The sequence below is a fragment of the Crocodylus siamensis genome, chromosome 1 (genome assembly GCF_052110815.1).
Source record: "Crocodylus siamensis isolate JL-2025a chromosome 1, ASM5211081v1, whole genome shotgun sequence".
Classification (NCBI taxonomy): Eukaryota; Metazoa; Chordata; order Crocodylia; family Crocodylidae; genus Crocodylus; species Crocodylus siamensis.
In genome coordinates, this window is record NC_143395.1 from 156,181,832 (window position 1) to 156,206,491 (window position 24,660).

Below are 24,660 nucleotides of genomic sequence, written 5' to 3' on the forward strand. Positions count from 1 at the left end.
CTTGGCTTCTGCAAAACAAAAACTCAGAACAAATGTCAGCCCATCCTTTGAGAAACCGGAGCAAAACGTGTAATTTCATTGGAAAGTATCAGAACATTAGTTTCTTGGAGCTAAAGCAATAAAGTTGGCCCTACAAAGATGCCAAAGTCACATCAGGGGTAATCACATTCATTGGTCAAGGGGGGCAAGCATGGGAGAGCCCTAACAAGACTGCTGGGGGTAGGCCACAGTGGGTGCCAATTAGGAATGGAGCATTTTAGTTGCAGACCTGAAGCCTGGTGGATCAAGGTAGGTCCAGAGGCCCAGTGGATCAAGGTAGGGCTAGGGTTCCAGCGGATAGTAACTTTCCTGGGAAGTGGGGGATGTAGTATTGGTCCCCTCTTGTTAAAGGGGGACTTAAATTGATTATTTTCTGCCCTGGAGCCTATGTAGCCATTGTGCAGCTTTCTGAGTGTAGTGGTACAAGTGGAAACAGAATTTATACTCTAAGTTGAAAAAATTGCACTTACATAATTATGTGTGACAGGCTAGCTGGCAGTGACTTAGCCCAGGGGTTTTGAAAAGGCAAAAGATGATTGGAGGACTTGGGATTTCCTTTCCTCACCAATCAGCAAGGATCTGAGGAGCGACCTGAGAGGTTCCCAGTTCTGCTTCCAGCTCCTCCAATCAGAGGCCAGGCAGCTCGACGTGAGGCCGGGGCTCCGGGAAGATCAAGACCCTTAGCAGGCTAGAGCAGTGCTACCGGTGGTGGTTGTGTGGCAGTGTCCCTGCCTACCATGTAGGAGATCTGGCTTCTAGTCCCAGCTGAGGTGACTTGGGGTGAGTGTGCTAACAAGAAGCAAATCTTCTTGCAGTAGAAAAGGGCCATTGTGTTTTCCCCCCTTTCTCCTCCTCCAGGTACTAAAGCCCTATGTTTCCTTGTCATTTGACATTTCTCATTTTGTGCCTTTTTATATTTCACCAACCCGTATTGTTTGTTCTGCTGTTTGTGTTTTATATTTTGTTTAACCCTGTTTTTTGTCCGTGATTGTAAGTGTCTAACCTTTGTTGAATCCTGCCCCCTTGGGGCATTGTAGTGTCCACTATACCCTCTGATTTATGCCTGTTATATTCCCAGTATTAAAAGGTATATGGTTAAATCCCCATCGGTGGTCTGGCTCTGCTCTATAGGAGGAGGAGAGTCTCTACACCTCCCACAGTGCTTGTGCATCTGCTTTGATCCCTTCAATTGGAGAGGCGGTAACTCTTGGAGTACCACCTGGGTTACATATGTAGGTGTGTCATGGTGATATAGGATTTGATCCTAAATACCCTTTATGACTTCTCATACATTTGACTTCCCAACAAGCATGAATTTGCCAGTTTCATTTGCACACAATGACCAGATTATTTCACCAGAAAAACAACTTCCACGCTACTGGCAATGGTTGCTGTCTCAAACAGATAGCCAGAAGGCTTGCTCACCTCTCCCACATTTAAGACTCACCCCCCAGAAGATAATGTGAGAAGAAGAAAAGATGATAGTTCTAATTCTGTGCTGGGTAAGGAGACTAGGCAGACACAGTTCTTTGGGTAAATGTAGTATCTTTTACTAGAACAGCTAAATAGTTGGAAAAAATGTTCTTTGCAAGCTTTTGGGCAGAAACATCCTTCTTCAGGCACAGGGAGTCTGCTGGTGTGTTGTATGCTCTCCTGCATGGAATAGAAGCCAATATACAAAATGTAGGTCTGTGAAAATGCATGTGAAATAAGTAAGGAGACTAGCATTAAAGTTTCTATTGCCTTTACCAATAAAACTTGGCCTACTTTTCTAAATTGTCAGTTGTCAAATTGTTATCTGATAATTGTCTTCCTTTTAACTGCTTCTTATTTCATCCTGCCAGCTGTGGTAGTTTGTAATGAATTACATTTCAGTCATTTAACAACCTGTTTATTCTAAAAAGTCATACAACTTATTGTTAACTGTGGGTTTATTGCTAATAATTTAGAGTTGTTTCTTCAACTTTAGAAGAACTGATCTGCTGGCTGAAATGAACTTCAGGACTTAATCCTGAACCCACTAATAATAACAGGGATAGGCAGAGTCCATTCATGAAGAACTGAGAGAGCAGCTGTTAACAAAAGAAAATGATCTGGTAGAAAATTTCATTTATCTCAAGGGAACAAGAAGTAGAGTGCAAAATAAATAGAAGTGTATACAGAATATTTTAAAATTATTTTCACAGAATAGACAATAAATGAGAACCTTTTTTTTATAGAGGACGATAGAGAGTTATGTGGACAAACGCATGGGTAGTACTTATGGACCACCAGGAGGCAGAAAAATGACTGTATTTGTTGATGATATTAATATGCCAATTATCAATGAATGGGGTGATCAGGTATTGTTTAAAATTTAATATTTTAATATATTACAAAATATATTCTAAAGTAACTTCAGATGTAATTATTTGTGTTAAATACCATAATTCAAACCTTTTTTTTTCACATACAGGAAAGATTTTATCCTTTTTTATTATGCAGTATTTTTGTTTATAAATACATTCTGGAAATTAGTCATATAATAATATGTTTATGAAGCAAAAAGGGAAGATTAGACATCTCAGATATATATTTCAGATTTAGAAGTACTATTTTATACATTATTTTAAGTTATTTCATATTTTATAAGACCATATGAAAGCAGCATAATTCCCAAAAGAACATGTTACTAACTTTCTGTGTGATATTAAATTGACGGTAACTGTCACTTAGTGCTGTTTTAGAGAAAGCTTAAGTTTTATTTTGTGTTCTCTATGGAAAAGCCATCTGTGTCTTGTAGGCAGACATAAAAGTTCTTAACACTGCTTAAATATTTATTTTAAAATATTTATTTCCATTCTACATTTCCCAAGACATCTGTCTGCTTGTTTGTCCAAAGCCAATTCACACCATGGGAAAATGTATTGCATACATTAAATGATTAAAGAGCCTGCAGAATCTTTCTCTTGGACATTTCTTCTTAAGAAAGACATACAACATTATTTGCTTCTTTCAACCAAAAAAGCAAAGGGCAGAAATCATCAAAGTTTTTATTATTTGGTACATAAAAAAACCTTTTGGCAACAGATAGGTCTATAGGAATACCAGCTCCAAAAGGCATTAGAACCCATTCACTGAAGTCAGCAGCAATCTGATTTCTCCATCTGTGGGTGCATCTACACATGCATTTTAGTGCCAGCTAGACTGCAGTAAAGCATCACTTTCTATACCTACACTGGTATTAGGGTGCAGTAAACTAATTAGCTTTGCTGTAAGATAGTACTGTTGAGGACAGTACTATCTTACAGCAGTCATTAACTGCTCTGAAATGCACATATAGACAGTGACCAGGCAGGGGCCAGACTCCTGCTTCCCACCTAGCCACGCAAGTCTGTAGGTTCAAGATCCTCGTGCCCCAACCAGCCCCTCTACTGCCTGATGCTGCCACCCAGAGCCCAGGGCTGAACTCCCTGCCAGCCTGGGCCTGCTCTGCCCAGCTCAAATTACTACTGTCCCAGGCTCATGTGTAGATGCTGTGCCCAGGAGCAGTTTATTTTGGTTCAGACAGCTCCAGAGTTTATTGTTTCGTCTTAATTTCATGTGTAGATGCATCCAGTTAAAATTATGTTGGACAATACTGTGGGTGTGGACAAATGTAGCAATTATCCTAGTAGTAAATTGTGCCAGTGTAAGATGCTATGACATAATAATTATGTCTGTTCATTCCTACACTGGTATAAAAAGAACTAAACCATTGTAACTTTAAACCCATTTTATTCAGGTTTAAAGTTACAGTGCTTTAGCTCGCTCACACCAGTGTAAGGGCTGATTAAATATAACTGTTAATCTCGAACAGTTGATTCAAGCTTTTGACTAGCAAATCTTGCTTCCCTTTTAAGAAGAAGGGTTGAAGTTTTCTTGTACCAGTGATAATCCAGGAAATATGCAAAAAGCAAGGTTTCTAGTGATATCTTTTATTAGACCTACTGTATAGCATTCCCTTTGTCTTTTAAAACAGTTTTCAGTTATAGCTGTTTACAGCTTATAGTTTTTTAACTAACAATTTCTTTTTTTCTATTCAACTCTTTGCCAGTACCTCCCACAAAATGGTAGACAAACTCATTAATATTTTTCTAGTTAACATGTAGATCTTTTGCTGGTGAATAGATAGATAGGTGGGATGGGGAACTGAAATTTGCTGCTCTCACTTCTGCCCACCTCTCCCTCTGTCCCAACCCCATCTTAGCCCAGTACAGCACAGCTCTGCTCCTGCTGGGAGGTGCACTCGCACTGCAGCCAAGCAGGCCTGGGAGAAGCAGCAGCCGAGCATTCCCTTTCCCCTCCCACTGCTCTGGCCTCTGCCATCAATGCATTGCCAAAGCCACCCATCCCCTATCAGACTGGAGCTGGATTGTTCAGCCTGAGGCTTGAAAAAGGCTGTTGTCCTCTGGGATAAGGTATTATCTCTTATGTAATCTTGAAATTTTATCTCTGTTCTGACCTATGTCTAGTTTAAAGCACAAAACACTCTTTGGAAGCAAGTACCAAGACAGCACAATTTAAAGAAATTAGCATGTGATTGTTTTCCATTATTTTCCTTTGGAATGGTAATTAGTGAATTTTTTTTTTTTATAGATCACAAATGAAATAGTGCGCCAGATGATGGAAATGGAAGGAATGTACAGTTTGGATAAACCTGGAGACTTTACAACAATTGTTGATGTACAGTTAATAGCAGCTATGATACATCCTGGAGGAGGTCGTAATGATATCCCACAGCGTTTAAAGAGGCAGTTTTCTATATTTAATTGCACGTTGCCATCCAATGCATCCATAGACAAAATCTTTGGTACTCTTTTTACTTATTTATTTATATATAATATATGTGTATATGTATAATTTATTGCCAATTAAGCCATGTAAGCTATAAACTTAATTCTCTTCTCACATAAATTTAGTTCAGTAGTACCCCCAGATTTCATCCTTTTCTGAGTCTTACTCCAATTACAAGGTAGTCAGATTTCAATTCCTAAGTGTGGGGAGTTTTATGTTGTTTTGGTACAGTAAGACCCTTTGAGAGCTTCTCTAGCTGGATTAGATCTACCCCATGCAAGTTAAAGCCAGGGTTTAGACAGCTTCTTCACTTTATTGGGAATCAGTCCACACTTCTACTTAACTCAGACCTCAAGATCTAACAGCCATTTTTGCAGACCTGTCTTGTAATTGCTATTTAAATAGGACTTTACATTCCCACCTCCTGAATTATGAGGACCCTGCTTTGATGGTCATAAAAAGTGGAATCCATATGAACAAAGCTTGAAGAAGAAAAAAGTAGTTACTTTACTTTATAATAACTGCAGATCTTCAAGTTGTGTTCTCCATGTGGATCTTCTTCCCTCCTCTGCTATGGAGTCTTATATCTGGATCTGAGGGATAACTGGATCTGCTTTGCTTTTAATGTCTTCATGCCTGGGGGTGTGAAGGCATCCAGGCGGAGGTGCAGACACAGCCCCAAGAGAATACTTGCCAAAAAGGATTGGATCTCATGGGTGACTAATCATCAGAAGTGGGATCAGTATGGATATCACATCCCAAAGAACCAAAGGTTTTGCAAAATAACAGTTCTTTCTTAGGAAAGAATGAGGTATATATTACATTTATTCTAAAGTTTTGTCTTGTGTCTTACTCTTTTTCAGGAATTATTGGCTCTGGATACTTTCACCCATGTAGAAAATTCAGTTCTGAGATATGTGACGTAATCAAGAAATTAGTCCCAACTGGCAGAATATTATGGCAGTGGACAAAGGTACACAATGCTAAAAATGATGAAAATATATTCACTATGTATGAACAATGTGCAACAGGGTGTAGGGACCATTTAAGGAACCAAAAATGGCTGCTAGCTCTGCTTGACACTGAGGTACAGATAGGGGGAATCAGATTCCTGTCTGGATTCCCAGCAAAGAGCATTTAAAAGCTCTTGAGAGAGAACTGAGACCTGAAGAAGGTTACTGTTACTGAGAGATGCTGAAGAACCTTTGAGGCCTGAACTGAAAGAGCTAAGTTATTTTCTTTTTATTTCCTTTGAATCAAGTGGGTAGAGTAGCCTGAACTTGTATTAGATAAGATTTCAAATTGAAGGGCCTGGTTTTGTTGAAACCTGAGAAAAGAGTGACTGCCTTGCAATAAATGAGTTGGCAGAAGGCATGACCAGGTCACACAAAGTAGCTTTTATCATAACTTAGGCAGGCACTGGAAAATCAGAAAAATCATATTTTGCATGGAGCTATCCACAGTTGTTACCATTTTCCAGCAGGGAAACAGAAAATAGTGGTATCAGTCTTCCAAGCTCTGTCCTCAGAGTAAGGTAACCTAGAGGATATGCCACTTAGAATAGGTTGTATAGCTGTTCTGAATGTAATTAACAAAACTTTTTGGGCTGCTTTGGCTACCTTTGTGGTCTTAATACATCTCTGGACTTGTATCATGGTTCTTTCCTTTGCTGAGCTGTTATGTCCTAGTGAACTTTATCTTGGCTCCCCTTTGAGGGGTTTTGACTGTTCCTTTGTGTTTTGCAAGGTTCCTTGTGTATGGCTCTCTAACTGAAGTAGTTACACTAATAGAAAAACTGTGAAGACTTGGCCACAGTAATGACTTCCATTTCTCATCAGAGAATATATATATAGACAAAACAATTATACCAATCCAAAGCCCTTCCTGTTGGACCTGTGCTACTGTACAGCCAAAACCACAAAATCCATAAGGCCAGAAAGAGACTAAGCTCAAGAAAATGACTCTGTAGCTGTATGATAAGGGCATTCCTGTCAAACAGAAGTCCTGAGTTCTGATCACCAAGGATCCTGGTTTTCTTTGATAAAAAAAGTCACATTCTCTGATGAAAAATATCAAATTCTTTAACAAAACACCCAAAATCTGTTGTTAAAATTAAAAGACCCCTGCAGCTTCCCCCCAGCCCTACTGGTGCCCCTTACTGCCCCCAAAGCCTTCTCCCCTGGCACTGCTTGTGCCCCTCACTGCCCCCAAAACCCCTCCCAATACTGCTGGTCCCCCCCCCACTGCCCCCAAAGCCTCCCCCAATACTGCTGGTGACCTTTACTACCCCCAAAGCCTCCACAACCCTGCTGGTGCCTCTTACTGACCCCAAAGCCTCCCCCAGCCTTGCTAGTGACCTTCACTGCCCCCAAAGCCCCCCAATAATGCTGGTGACCCTCACTGCCCCCACAATAGCTCCTCCACCCTACTCATGCCTCTTGTCCCCCACCCACAGCCCTTGCCCCGCAGCCCTGCCAGAGGGAGCCCCAGGTGCCAGGGTTATAGGGCCAGGGACCCAAGTCTGCAGCTCCCTGCCCCCAACAGCAGGCAGCTGCAGCAGAAGCAGCATGGAGCCAGCTCCCTTACTGCTGCCTGCTTGGGTGGGGGTGGGGCTGCAGCTCTCCTGGCTCCCTCCAGCCCTGCTGGTGCCCCCCAGCCATGCCCTGTAACCCCTTGCCAGAGTTGCCCCTTACCTCAGTCGTAGTTACCTCAGGCTCCAGGTACAGAGTGAAGCTGAGCTGAGCGGAGCCGTGGCTAAGTGAGAACCTCAGGCCCTGCCCTTTCCCTCCCTCTCTGGGCAGGGCTGGGGGTTTCCCGCCCTGTTTGCAAACAGCTCTTGCAGGCTGGAGCTCAACCAGCCTGCAAGAGCTGTTTGCAAAAGCAGGGAATCTGTGCGTTTCTCTGCTAAAAGAAGAAATCTGCGTTTTCTCTGATAAAAAGGGGAAATCTGTGGTTTTCTCTGTTTTTCTGTGGGAAACAGGAAAACCCAGATCCCTGCTGATCAAATCTTCAAGGACACATGTATGCATTTTTCATTCAAGAGTTACTCATTAAAATGCATAAACAACTACCATCCTCACCCTTCCTAAATATTGGCTTTTTGGTCATAGCTCAGTAGTGTAAGTTAGGGAAGTGAGATAGCCCCAGTTGCCAACTTAGAGGGGGCACAGGAATGGTGCCCCTTTCCACTAAAGTCTTTGCCATGTCAGGAGCAACCTTCCTTACAATAGGAGCCAGGTGCTGGAACACAACTGGAACAGCAAGGGTCTCAACAGTAGCAGCAAGATCACCCCTCTCCTCTATGGCCCTTAGCTCCCTCTCCTCAGGGATGTTTGTCCAGGTTGCCAAACTTGATGGCTACCCCTCTGTCATAGGTTATATACAGCATTTTTGGGGAGGTACAGCATTCTTCATACAAAGAATATGAACACTTCCGTAAAATAAAATCCACACCTGACCTTTAATTATACTGAGGGTTCTAGCTTACTTCTTTATTAAAGTGTATTTTTACTGAAGACACCAAAGTGCTATTGCTGTAAGGTCATAATGAGACACTTCCATTTTTCTAAACTGTATCTATTTTTAGAATTAAGACTGCATACATATTCTAAATATAATCTCCTACATTTTAAAATGTTTTATATTTAAACAATTTATTTGATATATTCATTCCAATTTCTCTAACTTAACCAAATCATACAAGTCATAGTAATGAACTCAAGAGCCAGGTAAGAATGGAAGGAGCAACAGTAGAAGCCAAAAGGAGGTGGGGGAAGGGGCTTGCTATGAGAATAAGTTTTAGAGTAAAAGTCCAAAAACATCTAAAGATTTCAGTGTACACAGTTTTAATGGTCTATTAACTCCTGTAAGTTCTAGAGAGTTCCTTATGTACACCCCAAGCATTAATATATTCATATATTGTGGACTTGAGATGTCTCTTTGTTATTTTAAAAAATAGCCACTCATGAATGTTCTCAGTGTTGACATTTACATATACAGCTTAACCTTGCTCCCGCTAACATCAAGAAGATTTTATCATTGATTTCATTGCAGGCAGATGAGTCCCAAAGTGGAATTTAAGAATGCAAATGTCTTTATTATTTTGATTTGTAATATTCTTGTTTCCTCCTGGTTCTCATTGACTTAACTAATTACTATATTTTTGGTTTTAGACTAAGATGCTACCCACACCATCCAAGTTTCATTATATTTTCAATCTTCGAGACCTTTCCAGAATTTGGCAAGGAATGCTAACTATAAAAGCAGAAGAATGCAACAATATCACTACACTTATGGCACTTTTTAAACATGAATGCACCAGAGTAATTGCTGACAGGTACAATAATTCTGTCATTTTATATGTATAAAATATTTAGGAGTACTAGGAGACCATTTTATTTATGATAATAGGCTCTTGATGTTTCTTTAGAAATGAATGTTAGCATTATAAGGCCAAGTTTAAAGATGTTTACTTTTTCTGTGAGCTTGCTGCCTACTGCTGTTATCCCAGCAGATACCAAGATTCTCCATAGGACATTTTCTAGTCTTAATTTTTGACCTCAGGAGAGAGCACCACTGTGAAGTGAGAAAAACCTGTGGTCTTAAATTTATACATGGCCCACAGATCATAAAATTCAAACACTTAAGAAAAGTGAAGTTGTACAATAAATGACTTTCAGAATGACGGCTTGAGGTAGGATCCAAGATTCTGTTGTCAGTACCTGCTATTGTGACAGTAAGCTCTTAGCAAAACATCTATTAGAAGTATTAATCAAGTAGGACTGGTAAATTATTAAATGGAATTATCAGAAAAAGAAAGAACTTTCATATACTTTTGATAATATCTTAGAATAAAAACAAAAAGAAAGTGTTGTTTGGGCTCCTCAATCAGGAAGAAAATTAGCAGAGGATGCATAAGCATTGTGACAAGTACAGGAGGTCAGTGGATAGACAGCTGACCTCCTGTATTTGTACAGCTGAACAATATGTGCATTTAAGCCAGAGTATCAGTATATTCCACATTATAGTTTCTTGTAGGTCAGGGGAAAAATGTGTTTCAGCATACAGATGAAATGGAAGGGTTTCCCTTGATACCTTTAAAAAACATATTAGATTCCAGAACATCTGAACTCCAGGGTGGAAGAGAAGATACAGCAAATCCACATCAAATGGTCCATGGTGCTTAGCAATAGTATGTTCCAAAAGAGAATGAGGAAATTAATTTCAATGAAGATTTCAGAAGAATGAATGATATTAAATTCAAGATTGGCGCATGGCTCAGGGATGATTTGTCAAACTTAAGCAGTGCTAAATATATCAGTATATTGAGTTTAACCAGTTCATTGGCAAATTCCTCTGTCCAAAGGTATAACACCTTGGGGACTATCTCAGCCTTGTGGCTTGCATGGTGTTCCGGGGAAAGGGGAGGACATGGACCCTGAAGGGTCAAGGAGGGACTCTGGGGGACTACACACCCCAGAGAAAACATAAGAGAAGAAAAAACAAGTAAAAATGCCCTACCTGCCGCAGGAACCGCAGCGGGACTGGAAGCGGCGGCAGGACCCGCGCGGCTTATTAGCCGCGGTTTTTTTAAAGTGAAATCAGCTGGAGAGAAGGGGGAGGAGAGCCAGCACGGAAGGATAAGAAAGGGAGACAGCAAGACAGAAGGGGAGGAGAGGTGGAGAAAGAGAAAGTATCTCCTGGACCCACCAAGGAGGAGGGGGAGCTGGAGAATGCTGCCAATAGGGCAGAAGAACGCACGGAGAAGCGTCAATATAAAGATGCTATTACTGGACTTAGAAAGACGGAGGTGTCCAGGCTGCATATTATCCTAAAGCTGTGAGGAGAGCCTGCAGGAGGATCCTCACTGGCAGAGGCTGGTTCCAGCAAATCGCCAAGGGGAGAGGTGAACGGTCAAGAAGCTAGCTAAGACCATCACGTCCTGGACAGAAGATCCTGGAGAGCCCGTCGGAAGGTTTCTTTTCTGAGGCAGAAGGGATGTCAAGGGTTGGATGCACATAGGGTACACTAAGGTAGGGAATAGGTAGCACCAAGGGGGCAGCCGGTGGAGGGGTGGTATAATCGTGGAGGGGGCACGCTGTAACTGAGGTGCCCCAGGATAGTGATTAATGGATTATTGAGAGGTGGTAGGCAGTTTTTGTTGCTAGCGTCTTTTCCTTTTTTATTTGTTAATTTTTATCGTCTGGGACGCTGGGGTAAAAGTCAGGCGGAGGGCTACGAAAGGCCAAGGATTTAGAGGGCCTAGTCTGACTTGGCCATACAACCCAGGCTTAAGCGAGACCCAGGAATACATTCTTGCACAGGGAAGGCTGGCCATGGAAAACAACATCAGCACACCGTCGTGGCTGGGTATAGGGTGAGGTACAGGGGAGGTTGGAGCCTCGTGAAGACCATCACCACTCAGCCTGAGATAACCGAACCCGGACGGTTGGACCCCTCCACCACTGATAGGATCATCAAAGTCGTGGCAGGCAGGATTAGGAGGGGATAAGACTGCCCGAGGTGAGAACTCGTGGCCCTAATACCTTTGGGACGGAGCGGAAGACCATCATCAAAATCCAGAGCTGAGCGGTGAGGGACCGGATGATCGAGGCCTGGTGGGTGCACATGGGTTCCCAGTGATGTTCCAGTGTTTTATGTATCCGTTGCTATAGCCTTGCATAGGTTATAGTGCAGCATATCTGGAAAAATTTATAATATACAGACCTGGCTTTAGGACGGCCCTCTGAATTACAACATTTTTAGTTCCTTTTCTACCATCTCCTGGGAAGTCCATTGGGTTGCTTTTTCAATCACCCAGAAAAGATGGTGGCTAATTACCTGGCTTTAATACTGGAAGACCAGATGAATCTTCTTGAAGAACAAAGACTGAGGCCAATTGGGACAGGTGAATAGTTACATAAAAGACAGCTCTCCTGAATACACCTGGGAATTTTTTTTTTAGCAAACAGTAAATTTACCTTCAAAATGCAGGGAGGGGGGCTGAACTATTTTTGAATTTCTGTCAAATTCATTGAAGAGCTCAGAGGGAAAAATGAAAATGTTGAAATGCTTATTTTATTTTATAATGTTTTAAATATAATATTTAAACTTCTTATTTCAAATGGCATTTTTATTTTGAAATTGAATTAAATAGGGGCAAAATAGGGTGGCCAAAATGAAAACCCATTTTTTTCAGATGGATCCAAAATATTTTTTTCTTTTTTTTTTTTTTCTTTTTTTTTCCCATTTCACCAAAAATGGTGAAACCCAACACTTTAGGATCCCCCTGAACCATTTCCCCTCCCCTCCCCGCAAATCACCCACTGAATCAAAAAATCTTTTGTTAACACAGCCTAACTGATAAGTTTGAAGGGGCAGTTTAACTAACTGCTGATAACTGTAGGTAACTTCAACCTAAATGATTGGTAGCACCCTTCATGTGCTGAAACAAAACCTTAGAGAACTAGAGGCAGAACATTCTGGTTAAGAACCCTGAATTGTGGTTTTGGGCTACTGTACCTGAAATATTAGCCCGTTCATTGGGCAAATTCCTCTGTCCAAAGGTATAACTGCATTTGCAACATCTCAGGGACTATCTCAGCCTTTTGACTTGCATGAGGTTCCAGCTTGGACTTTGTCTGTAAACTTCAGGAAGAAGGAATAAACCATGAGCGAATACCTTTGACTTTATTTTATTAAAACCAGATTTAGCAATTGGATCACATCAGAGAAATTACCTGATTTCAACATCAGCTTTTTCTTCTAAGAGAAACAGGCTCCAAGACCCTGAATTTATGTGAAGTGCATAGATCAAAAAATGATAACAATATGGAAACACTTTGATGTTCCTTCCTTCCTTCTATTGTCCCCGAAGCCTGTCCTCACTTATGTTGCTGATCCAATCATTCTCCCTTTCTGTCCTTTGGTTTCATGCCTCTTCCTGTCCTATTGTATTCTCCAGTAAATGAAACCCTCCAGCATTTTCTCCCTTGAGCTTCTTGTCCAACAAAACTGCCCCCCCCCGGCCCCCGAGTGTCTTTATCTCTTTGGATCAATCACCTTCAAAAACACCATCTTCCTATGCATCTCCTCTGTAACTGTATGTTAGTGGAGACGAACTATACGCAGAAGGGAGGCAAGTTGTCCTGAGCTTAATGCAGGTGCCATCTGGTACACAAAAAAGGTAATCCAATGGAGTGCAGGGCCATGCTATCTGGCCCATGGTATCCCTATGAGTCTGAAAATTTGGCAGCAGGGGAAACCCAGGGTCTCCAACTGGCCTGTGCTGTTCCAGTCAGGAGCAGGGAAAGTTGAAGGGTTCCCCATCCTAGGGAATTTAAATCCCCATGCCAAACAGTCCTACTGGGGTTTAAACTGTCTGGCACATCAGAAGTCTTGAACCCTTGCTGAGGCTACTGAGTGCAGGGGGGGAAAATGAAGATTGATGTCATTTCTATGCTGGTATATCTTGTCCAAGGTATGCATTTCCTCCTTGCTGCCTGATAACTTCACTAAATCCCATTGCAAAAAGAGATGTACAAAATCATTGGTGAGTTGTTTCTTTTTATGTATCTGATAAAATTGTCTGTCATAACCCTGGAAGAAAGACAAAGTAAAAGTACAGGCATACCTCGTTTTATTGCGCTTCGCTTTATTGCGCTTCGCAGATATTGCGTTTTTTACAAATTGAAGGTTTGTGCTCATTTACCATTCCAAAAATCCTAGGGCCCTTAAGAATTATGCTAAATCTACTCTGCCTGTGCTCTATAAATGGAACAACAAAGCCTGGATGACAGGACATCTGTTTACAACATTGCTCTTGAAGGTGTTCAACAAAGGTGCTTGAACCACCTCTGATGGCAGGCTGTTCCAGGCCTTGGGGGCTCGGACAGTAAAGAAATTCTTCCTTATGTCCAGCCCGAAACAGTCTTGCAGGAGTTTATGACCGTTTGACCTTGTCGTCCCTTGGGGCACTCTGGTGAACAAACGCTCCCCCAGATCCTGGTGGTCACCCCGAATAAACTTATGGGTGGCCATCAGATCACCCCTGAGCCTGCGCTTTTCCAGGGTAAAGACCCCCATGGCTCTCAGCCTGTCGTCGTAAGGTCTGTTTTCCTGACCTCTGATCATGCGTGTGGCTCTCCTCTGGACTCTCTCAAGCTTCTCCACATCCTTTTTGAATTGTGGAGCCCCAAACTGGACACAGTACTCCAGCTGCGGCCTCACCAAGGCAGAGTACAAGGGGAGAATGACATCCCGGGATTTGCTTGAGAAGCATCTATGGATCTATGGATGCAAGCTAGCGTTTTGCTTGCTTTACGAGCCGCAGCATCGCACTGCAGGCTCATGTTCATCTTGTGGCCAATCATGAGAAGCCTGAGGGGGGATCTTGTGGCCTGTTATAAACTAGTCGGGGGGGGACCAGCAGGCATTGGGGGAGTCGCTGTTCCCCCGAGCACCGCCTGGAGTGACCAGGAATAATGGTCACAGGCTGGCAGAGGGTAGGTTTAGGCTAGATATCAGGAGGCGCGTCTTCACGGTCAGGGCAGCTAGGATCTGGAACCAGCTTCCAAGAGAGGTGGTGCAGGCTCCTACCCTGGGGTTTTTTAAGAGGAGGTTGGATGAGCACCTTGCTGGGGTCGTTTGACCCCAGTGCTCTTTCCTGCCATGGCAGGGGGTTGGACTGGATGATCTGCTCAGGTCCCTTCCGACCCTAGAAACTATGAAACATGGTTTACTGAATATTTTAAGCCCACTGTTGAGACCTACTGCTCAGAAAAAAAGATTCCTTTCAAAATACTACTGCTCATTGACAATGCACCTGGTCACCCAAGAGCTCTGATGGAGATGTACAATGAGATTAATGTTGTTTTCATGCCTGCTAACACAACATCAGTTCTGCAGCCCATGGATCAAGAAGTAATTTTGACTTTCAAGTCTTATTATTTAAGAAATACATTTCATAAGGCTATAGCTGCCGTAGATAGTGATTCCTCTGATGGATCTGGGCAAAGTAAATTGAAAACCTTCTGGAAAGGATTCACCATTCTAGATGCCATTAAGAACATTCGTGATTCATGGGAGGAGGTCAAAATATCAACATTAACAGGAGTTTGGAAGAAGTTGATTCCAACCCTCATGGATGACTTTGAGGGGTTTAAGACTTCAGTGGAGGAAGTAACTGCAGATGTGGTAGAAATAGCAAGAGAACTAGAATTAGAAGTGGAGCCTGAAGATGTGACTGAATTGCTGCAATCTCATGATAAAACTTTAACAGATGAGGTGTTGCTTCTTATGGATGAGCAAAGAAAGTGGTTTCTTGAGATGGAATCTACTCCTGGTGAAGATGCTGTAAACATTGTTGAAATGACAACAAAGGATTTAGAATATTACATAAACTTAGCTGACGAAGCAGCGGCAGGGTTTGAGAGGATTGACTCCAATTTTGAAAGAAGTTCTACTGTGGGTAAAATGCTATCAAACAGCATCGCATGCTACAGAGAAATCTTTCGTGAAAGGAAGAGTCAATTGATGCGGCAAACTTCACTGTTGTTTTATTTTAAGAAATTGCCACAGCCACCCCAACCTTCAGCAACTACTACCCTGATCAGTCAGCAGCCATCAACATCGAGGCAAGACCCTCCACCAGCAAAAAGATTACGACTCGCTGAAGGCTCAGATGATGGTTAGCATTTTTTAGCAATAAAGTATTTTTTTAATTAACATAAGGATATTGCACACTTAATAGACTACAGTATAGTGTAAACATAACTTTTATATGCACCGGGAAAACAAAAAATTCGTGTGACTCACTTTATTGCGATATTCGCTTTATTGCGGTGGTCTGGAACCGAACCCGCAATATCTCCGAGGTATGCCTGTACAATATATTGAATGGCTATGACTCTTGTACATGTGAAACATGAGAGCACTTACACTTTTGTAGCTATAATTATATAATTTATAATTCATTAAATGCTTTTTGATTTGTCTGTTCTGTATTTTATTAAATATTTTTACGTGTGTTTAATTAAAAATCTTTCAATTTTTAAATTGTACTAATCTGTATCTTGTAGATTTATTACTGCTGAAGACGTAGCTTGGTTTGATAAAACCATTTCTCGAGCAGTTGAGGAATGTATGGGTGCAGGATTAGAATCAGTTCTCCAGAATGAACCATATTTTGTAGATTTTTTACGGGAAATGCCTGAACCCACTGGAGAAGAACCTGAAGATTTTGTATTTGAAGCACCAAAAATGTATGAAGAGGTATTTTATTTTACATGTGGCATATTGCTGAGTTCACATTATATGGAAATTTTACTAAACACGTGCTGAATTTCTGGGGAATACATTTCCAGATTTGTCAGGTCAGTCATTTTATCCACATTTTTAAAAAGTCTTAAAATGTGGTAAGGAATCTACCTTATCAATGTAGTCCGTTCTCCATTGTCAGAGACATATATGACTCTCCCTAGTTGAACCCATTGAAACAATGTTGTGTTTCTTTGTGGACAGTTACTTGCATTTTAAGACAGCACTGAGGAGTCTCCAAACAATTTTAAAACCTGAGAAATAAATACACAAAAGTCCTAAATTAATGTATGAAAATTAACTTTTTCTCTTTCAGATTCCCACTTTTGAATTTCTGTGCGAAAGACTTCAAGCGTACCAAAAAAGTTACAATGAATGCATCAGGGGATCATTTCTCGATCTGGTGTTTTTTAAAGATGCAATGACTCATCTTGTTAAGGTTGATGGGTTTTTTTTAACATATTTTGTTTAGATGAATAAAACTCATGAGTCGCCTGTACTACAGAACTAGAATGGCAATCTGAATTCAAATAGTCTATCAGATATTGTACAGAATGTAATTGTGTGCACACCTAAATCCTCTTAGAAGGAAGGAATAGGATACAGACACCTTGATATAGAAGCCAGGCTTGTATATGAGTTATAGGGTGGATGTAACATGCTTCCTAGTTTACATTGTCTTGGAAATGTAAGTTTTTAAAGTTAAACGTTGATGTCAAGATATACATGAGTAATACCTATGAGGTTTAAAAAAGGATAGAATAATCAGTAAAGAATGGAATATGGAATGCCTTTTAAGTTAATGTAAAGGTATATGTGTGGGGAAGTCATTCAGAAATAACTGTATCAAAGGAAGCATCGGTGGCAGATATATTAGAAGATAATGGTAAGTGATAAGATAATGGTAAGTGACTGCTTTAATGCTTTGTCAGCAGCAAAAATTGCCAAGCCTTAGGTTGTATAAAAAAGAAAATGGTTCCTTTCAACACGTTACACAAGATGGAATATTGAAGTATTATGTAACTGGCAGGGCTACCTGGCTTCTTTGACTTGAGTGAGTCTGCCTTCCCACCTCTATATGTTATGATAATACTGTATTTACTGGAATGCCACATGAGATTTTTTTTTTCCCCTCCAATCAGCATGGAGGTGGGAAAAGCCCCTCATTTTATATTTGTATATAAAGAAGCTTCATTAAATACATTGTCTATTTTTAAACTGTGGCCAAAAGCAGCATGTGCTCAGTAATGCAAACCAACTATAAGCCTTGCATATCTCGCTTACATATTTCTCATAGATGAACAATCTCAAGTCTGGCAGCCCTCATCCCTTCATCTCTCTTACTTTGTACAGTTCAGATCTAGCCAACCTTTCTCTATTGGCGTTCCAGAAGAACATACGTATTTACCTCTGTACTTTTGCTATCTGCCACCATGTCAGTGAACACAATTCCTGTATACAGAATAATCAGCAGTAGCACAGCCTTAAACACTGCCACTTTTCCAGCAAAGGACAGTGTCCTTTTGAATTATAACCAAAATATTTGTCATAGCCTTGCCATAATCCTTTTCCATGCTGTATTACTTTTCTTTTTGGCATCCATCAAGAACCCTAGCACTCTGATTTCTCTCTCTTTTATTTGATGGCCCAGCTTCTCCAAATTCTTCCAGTTCCCCACTCTCATTATACTTTTTGATCTATTTAGTTTAACCCCCACTACTTTTCCATATTCTGATGTATGTTTTAGCACCCTTTCCATTGAAAGTCTATCTCTAATTACAACATTTATATCATCCCTGTATACTACACATTTTACCTCACCCGATCCCAGTATCTTTACTCTGCTTATGACCTTTTGTTTTCTTATTCTTTGGGCTAATGGTTCCATGTCACACACAAATAGTAGTGGTGACAGGGGCACCCTTTTCTCACCCCATATGGATTTTAAAGAATCCATAGGTGCCCATGGATTTGGACTTGACTCTGTTTGTCTATACAATAAACTTATCCAGCATATTAATTTCTTGGGGAACCCCATTTTCCTAGCTCCTCAAATATGTAAGCTTGATCCACTCTATCATATACTTTTTTCTAAACCTAGGTTTGCTTTACCTTTTTTTTTTTTTTTTGCCTCTCTTGGACATGAGACAGTTTACCTCTGATCACAGTGATTTCTTTGGAGATCCTTCTACCTAGTACTTGGCATACCTGGTTTTCCTGTATTATCTGATAGAGGTTTTTTCTCCTCCTCAAAGCCAACATCTTGGCCATTAACTTATAGTTCATATTAGACAGCATAATCAGTCTGGTTTTTCAAGAGTTCCTTCTCCCCTTTTTCAAAGAATATGATCACAACCTCCCTTGCAAAATCTGCCCCTGTCTCTTCTGTTTCTGCTATTTCCTCAAACACTTCCACTGTATCTGTCCCTATCCGTGCCCAGAACTTTTCTTAAAATTTCATAGGTCCTTCTGCTGATGTCCACATGTTTGTCCCCTACTTTCTCTACTGACATGACCCTCCATGTTTCTCTGCATATTTCTTCCAAAAAATCTCATATCCTTCTCTGTCTCAGTAAATCAAGTCCCAAATCTTTTGGTTCAAGAAAGCAGTCAGACTGGTGAGATGCCCCACCTGCACCTCCAAAATCTCAAACAGTACCTTTTTCAAGATATCGTATCTGTTCATTGTTGATCCTGTCTGCCTCCTGTCACTGGTTAAAGTTGTCTTTATCCTCATCCTTCACTCCTCTCTAGCTTCTCTCAGTGTCTTTTCCACATTTTCCTGCCATGCCAATCCTGGTGGATCAGCCTGCTGTTGTGGTCCTGCTGTCCTCTGCTTCTCCTCTGCTCCTGTCTGCTTTCTGGCATCATCATGCTCATCATTGCTGCCTCCACATATACATTTTTGGACGATCCAAAGACTTGTGACAAGTCATGAATGGGAGGCTAATTAGCACATGGATCCTCTCTGAGTGGGGGAGGTATGTCTGGAATACACATACATACTGAGCAGTACTGAGGTATGGGGTCATGATGGCTTGAAATGCTGTTGACTGTTCTAGGGCCCAGCCCAATGAACTATGTGGTAAATCCTCAGCTTTTTGGCTTTGGACTAATATCATGTATTGTTTGTACTATATATAAGTAAATGCCAATGTGTTCCTTAAAAGTGTGTTTATGGAGTATTTGTATTAAAATTTGCAGCAGTTTCAAAAAAATGTAACATGCATCAATTTTGGATGAACTAAGTTTATGGGTACTATATGCAAATTACTACAGCTATGTTTAAGTTCAGTGTTTTCCAATTTGCTCTTCAATTCCATGTGCTCAGGGAGAGAGAGCGTGGTCAGACAATAAGTGTGGCAGGGGAGGGGTGCATGGGGAGAAAGGGCTGCAAGGGGAGAGAAGTCTGGGGGAGGCAAAAAGAGTACTACCTGATGCCATGGTTTTATTTTCCCTGCTGTAGTGGTGGGATGGGAACAGATTCAAGCCAAACCCCCAATGATTAGATTCTACACCTGGAAAATCGTAACAAAATTATATATTTTCCATATATAGAATCTAATTATTGGGGGTGTCATCAAGGTCATCTTATATTTGAGTAAATATCATATGCCCTTTATTTACTTATGTATGACACACAGTGCTACATAAATATATTTGATGCAAAATGGCATAGTTCAGGGGTGCTTGACCCCCCCCAGCCCATATCCAGATCCAGCCCACTGCAGTCATCCAGCCTGCAGTGCTACCCATGAGTATGTGGAGAGCTCATGCATGATGGCCCTGCATGGTAGATTGGGTATCAGTCTTAAATTCTACATATGTTTTATTTTGAAATCACACATGTTCTTCAAGAATTAGAAGATCTATGCCACGTTTCTACATGCAAGTCTCACATAGCTTTTGGGGGGATGTAATACTGCTTTATTTGGAAATCAGGTCCTCCTAACTTTTCTGGAACAGAAAGCTCTCTGCAAAACAAAGAATCCTTCTGCTGATCTCTGAGATGTCAAATAAGTTTGGAATATAATATATGTAGGGATGGACTCAAATCACAGAGCCCAGGGCCAAATTTCACGGACTTGTTGTGGCTCCAAGGTCCAGTTTCATGGGCAAAATATGGTTGCCCCCCATGCCTCTGATTGGCTGGAGCAGCCAGTAGACACATGGGCTGCCACTGCCCCCTGGCCCAGCCTGTCCTCACTCCCTACTCAGCCCCACATGGCGGCAGAGAGTGGGACAGTCCCCCCTGACTCCCTGCAGACATAGAGATGGGCTGCCACCATGCTGCTGCTCCCCAGCCAAGTGACACTGCCCACCTGCCCCAACCTGGCTCTGCTTTTCCTGGCCAAACCCTGCTCCTTCTGGCCCCACGCATGCATGTGGATGGGTCACTGCCACGCCACTGCCCTGGCCAAGCCACGCGCCCCCTCCCTGCCTGCCCGCCTTGGCCTAGCTCTGCTCCTTTTGGCCTAGCCCCACTCCCCCCACCACAACCCAGCTATACTGCCCTGTCTTGCCCCACCGCAGCTCTGCTTTCCTGGCCCAGCCCCACTTTCCACAATCCCATTCCCTACCTTCCACAGCACCCACTTACAGTGTGACGGGCCCAGATGGGTTGGATGGCTGTGACTGTGGCTGTGGCTGCAGCGAAAAAAAATCAAGGCTAGGCCAGTCCCTGTCTACCCAGGTTGCAGGGCTGAGAGACTGCATGAGGGCCATTCTAGCTTAATCAGGAGGAAAAAAAGAAAACCCTTTTATTTTTATACAGAGCCCAGCTTTTCTCGGCTTTTTTTGCGGGGCTCCTTTTTCACAGATTTCTCTGATTTTTGCAGAAAATCCCTGATTTTGCTTTTTCCTTGGAAATTGTGACATTGTGATTTTGGTACATCCCTAAATATAACCAATATTTAATTCTGTTACTCTTCTATAACTAAACAAATACAACAGCACTGATTAACTTCATTTTTTAAAATAGATTTCACGAATAATTCGGACAGCATGTGGAAATGCTTTACTTGTGGGAGTTGGTGGTTCTGGAAAACAGAGTCTTTCAAGGTTGGCCTCTTTTATAGCAGGATATAGGATATTTCAGATCACTTTAACTAGGTAAGAAATTGATTTTTTTTCTTGCTTTCCTTTTTTACACCTAGAAACTAATGTTTTTTTTTTTTAAAAAAAAATCCGTATTTAGCCACCACTTTAAAAGGAGTAAATTAAAAAAAATGATGTGATCAACTTATACAGTATTGGTTGCAGGTGATTTTACACTAGGGTCTTGATTTGGCAAAATATCCCTTTTTGGAAAAATACTTTTAAGCTGATGCTTAAGTACTTTCCTAAGTCAGGGTCTGAGACTTCCCATTGATCTAACTGAAAGATGGAATGTATCCTGGTCAAAGTGGGTGGATCTTATAATCTGAAAGTGCTGTAATTCTATATTGTATTTTCAGCTAATTTGTGATTTCTGTTATTTTTCATAGATCATATAATGTGAGCAATCTTACAGATGATTTAAAACTGCTGTATAAAGTAGCTGGAGCAGAAGGAAAAGGCATTACCTTCATTTTCACTGATAGTGAAATAAAAGATGAGGCTTTTCTGGAATACCTTAACAATTTGCTGTCCTCAGGAGAGGTTAGAGCCTCAAACTAGCAAGCTGTATTTTACCAATCAGAAGCATCAGTATTTGTTCCTAATTGGTTTACAAAAAACTAGAACTCTTGGTTCCTCCTTAATTGATTGTCATTGATTCTGGTAATAGTTTATGGGGCAGACAAGAATCTGTATCCCAAATACTGCAAATCTTGGGACTGTCTGGTGGGGCAAAACTGAATCTAGATCAGTGCTTTTGCAAAGGTGTATTTGAGTCTTAAAAGTATAGTACTTGTCTTTGGAGCACAGACAAGAAACCATGGCTTCTCCTTCCAGCAGTGGGCTGTAACCATTCACCCATGGAGGGATGGTCTTCTCTTATTTGCTCCTTTTACATGCTGTGCATTGTATGTTACATAGTCATTACTTAAAAAATAGAAATTACAGTCATAGCACAAACTGTAATACTCAGAGTGCGGTCATAAATTACCATGGCATACTTTGTCTTGTTTACTGTGCTTCTACTCCTGTGATCCTTAACTCTTTGCACTCAATGGCCCAATATCAACAGGAGGAGTGGGCAATGGCTTTAATTAGCTTATTCTGTACCCACTGGTTAGAACATTCTTATTAAAAATGGGCGTTGCGAATCACTTTAGACTCAATAGGGCTAAACCCACGTCTCCCATTTCCTAGATGATTGCTGTAATCATAGATATATTGTGGTACAGCCACCAGCACTAGTCTTTGACAGTATTGAATTCAGCTCAAAGTTAGCAAGTTCTGCTCCAAGTGCACTCAATGAATCAAGTCCCTCTAAGGATGTAGGCATATCCCCAGCATCAAACAGGATCTCTTCTGTGTCTGTGCATGCCCAGAAGCTTCTAAATCAACCAATTTTTTGTGCATAATGTTAGATAAACCAACTAGAGAAAGACAGTGATATATTATAATTATGAACTGTAATCATTATTATTTAATGCAATTTCTTATCATGTCAATTTTGATTTTGTTTAAAGATTTCTAATTTATTTGCTCGGGATGAACTGGATGAAATCACTCAAGGATTAATATCTGTGATGAAAAAAGAGCTGCCTCGAAGTCCTCCTACATATGATAATCTTTATGAGTATTTTATATCTCGGGCAAAGAAGAATTTGCATGTAGTTCTCTGCTTTTCTCCTGTGAGTTTTATTTTTATAACTACCTTGTTTATTTCCATAAATAGATTCTCTCATAAATATATTGTAATCATACAACTTTTATAATTTTGGGAATTGTTACAGACAGAAACATAAGCTTTAAAGATGAATAAAAATGTGACTAAAATCTATACTAAAATTGGTGGAGCTAGTGCAAATAATATTAATAATTGCCAAAATTTAAAGAGAGAACAGTTTAAAGTGGAATCATCTTTTATATGCAAAGACTATTCAGGGTTTTCTTGTTTTTCTTCTTCAACAGTAGCAAACTTTGCTATAAAACAGCAAATGAAGCTTCTTTAATTGTTTTAGATTTTTGTGAAGTCACTGCTGCTTGGCAGATAAACAGGAACCCTTGAAGCATACCAGAGCAGATGAAAAACTTTACCTTTTAAATGAAATTAAGGTTCTGCTCATCTGAAGTAGTTGCTTCTTATTTTGTTGATAATATTGAGGATTTCAAGGTAGCTAAATAAAATAGGATGCAGCAGTAAGGTAAACACTGTAGCCAGGTACAGATATTACACATGAACTGGTATAAGTGACTGAAAACTGGCTTAATCTGTAACAGAACAGAAGTTCAGTGCACATAGACTGGTTTAAAATGGCAGCACCCGGTTTAACATAGACCTTGCTGTGCTGAGCTCCAGCAAGATGCAGTGAGCACCTTGGTAGGTCTTGCCAGCTGCTGCTAGTGCAGAACTCCAGAAAAATGCACTGAGCTGCCTGGGAGCCTTACACTGGGCAGTGGAGAAAAGAGCACTCCACAAAAGGAAGTATCAGGCCTCTTGTCTGCTGATGGTGCCGAGCTCAAATGGGCCTGATCCTTTCTTCTTTGGAATGCTCCTGTCTCTGCTCCCTGGCACGAGCCTCCTGGGCTGCCCAGTGCATCTTGATAGCTGTCACTTCCAGTGAGCTCTGCCAGCTCCCATCGTAGCTTGGGTGACAGCAGCAGTGGGTGACTTGCCATGATGACATGCTCTGGGACTTTCCTGGAAAACTAGGGCTGGGCACAGGGGAGGATCCACAGTGGCAGTAGGGGTTGGAGCTGTGTGTTTGACAGCTGATCAGGGTGGCCCCAGCTCAGCTGTACTCAACTGCCCTTAGCAATCTGTTGCACTTTGGGAGGTATGCAGGAGTGCCCCCACCTTCTGGCCTTGGCCAGTGAAGACATCAGCATGCCTGTCCTAATCAACGAATGAATGTGTGTTCTTTTCACTCATGATTCAATCTACGCACCTTAGAGAAACCTGTGTAGATTGAACTGATTCTGCCTCAGGTTTTTTGAATGTCTGTACCTAGCCTATGCATAAAGTTATAAGGGTAACAACAACATTAACAAAAACCAAACTAAGATAATTCTTTTATATGCATAACATTTTTAAGACTTGTATTTGGTATCTGGTATTCTATATTAAACATTGTTTTAAAATTTTCACTCTTTTTAGGTAGGCGAGAAGTTTCGTGCTCGTTCTTTGAAATTTCCTGGTCTGATATCAGGCTGCACTATGGACTGGTTTAATCGGTGGCCTAAGGAAGCTCTTGTTGCTGTAGCTAGTTATTTTCTTTCAGAATTTAACATGGTCTGTTCCACTTCAGTTAAAGCACGTGTAGTAGAAACTATGGGCCTCTTCCATGATATAGTTTCTGAGAGCTGTGATAATTATTTTCAGAGGTAACATTTTATGAA

The 24,660-nt window shown here is 41.1% G+C and overlaps 1 protein-coding gene and 1 long non-coding RNA gene across 4 annotated transcripts in view; one reads left to right on the forward strand and one right to left on the reverse strand.

Moving 5' to 3' along the window:
• DNAH8 (dynein axonemal heavy chain 8) overlaps nucleotides 1-24,660 on the forward strand; it is a 329,691-nt gene that overhangs the window by 198,001 nt on the left and 107,030 nt on the right. Inside the window, exons 56-65 of the mRNA XM_090046651.1 lie at nucleotides 2,259-2,381; nucleotides 4,657-4,870; nucleotides 5,718-5,827; nucleotides 9,027-9,190; nucleotides 15,933-16,125; nucleotides 16,487-16,609; nucleotides 21,152-21,282; nucleotides 21,657-21,810; nucleotides 22,788-22,952; nucleotides 24,419-24,645. Of these exons, the coding sequence (XP_089902777.1) occupies nucleotides 2,259-2,381; nucleotides 4,657-4,870; nucleotides 5,718-5,827; nucleotides 9,027-9,190; nucleotides 15,933-16,125; nucleotides 16,487-16,609; nucleotides 21,152-21,282; nucleotides 21,657-21,810; nucleotides 22,788-22,952; nucleotides 24,419-24,645 (1,604 nt within the window). The remainder of the gene's footprint in view (nucleotides 1-2,258; nucleotides 2,382-4,656; nucleotides 4,871-5,717; nucleotides 5,828-9,026; nucleotides 9,191-15,932; nucleotides 16,126-16,486; nucleotides 16,610-21,151; nucleotides 21,283-21,656; nucleotides 21,811-22,787; nucleotides 22,953-24,418; nucleotides 24,646-24,660) is intronic.
• Nucleotides 1-24,660, reverse strand: part of LOC149873534 (uncharacterized) — a 69,557-nt gene that overhangs the window by 41,638 nt on the left and 3,259 nt on the right. The window contains exons 2-4 of one of the 3 annotated variants that reach the window (XR_016442260.1): nucleotides 12,376-12,501; nucleotides 11,400-11,555; nucleotides 1,572-1,692 (exon numbers count right to left, since the gene is read on the reverse strand). This is a non-coding gene — a long non-coding RNA (uncharacterized LOC149873534). Of the gene's footprint in view, nucleotides 1-1,571; nucleotides 1,693-9,219; nucleotides 11,556-12,375; nucleotides 12,502-24,660 lie in introns of those variants that run through there. The other 2 variants (XR_016442261.1, XR_016442259.1) reach the window with 2 other exon arrangements.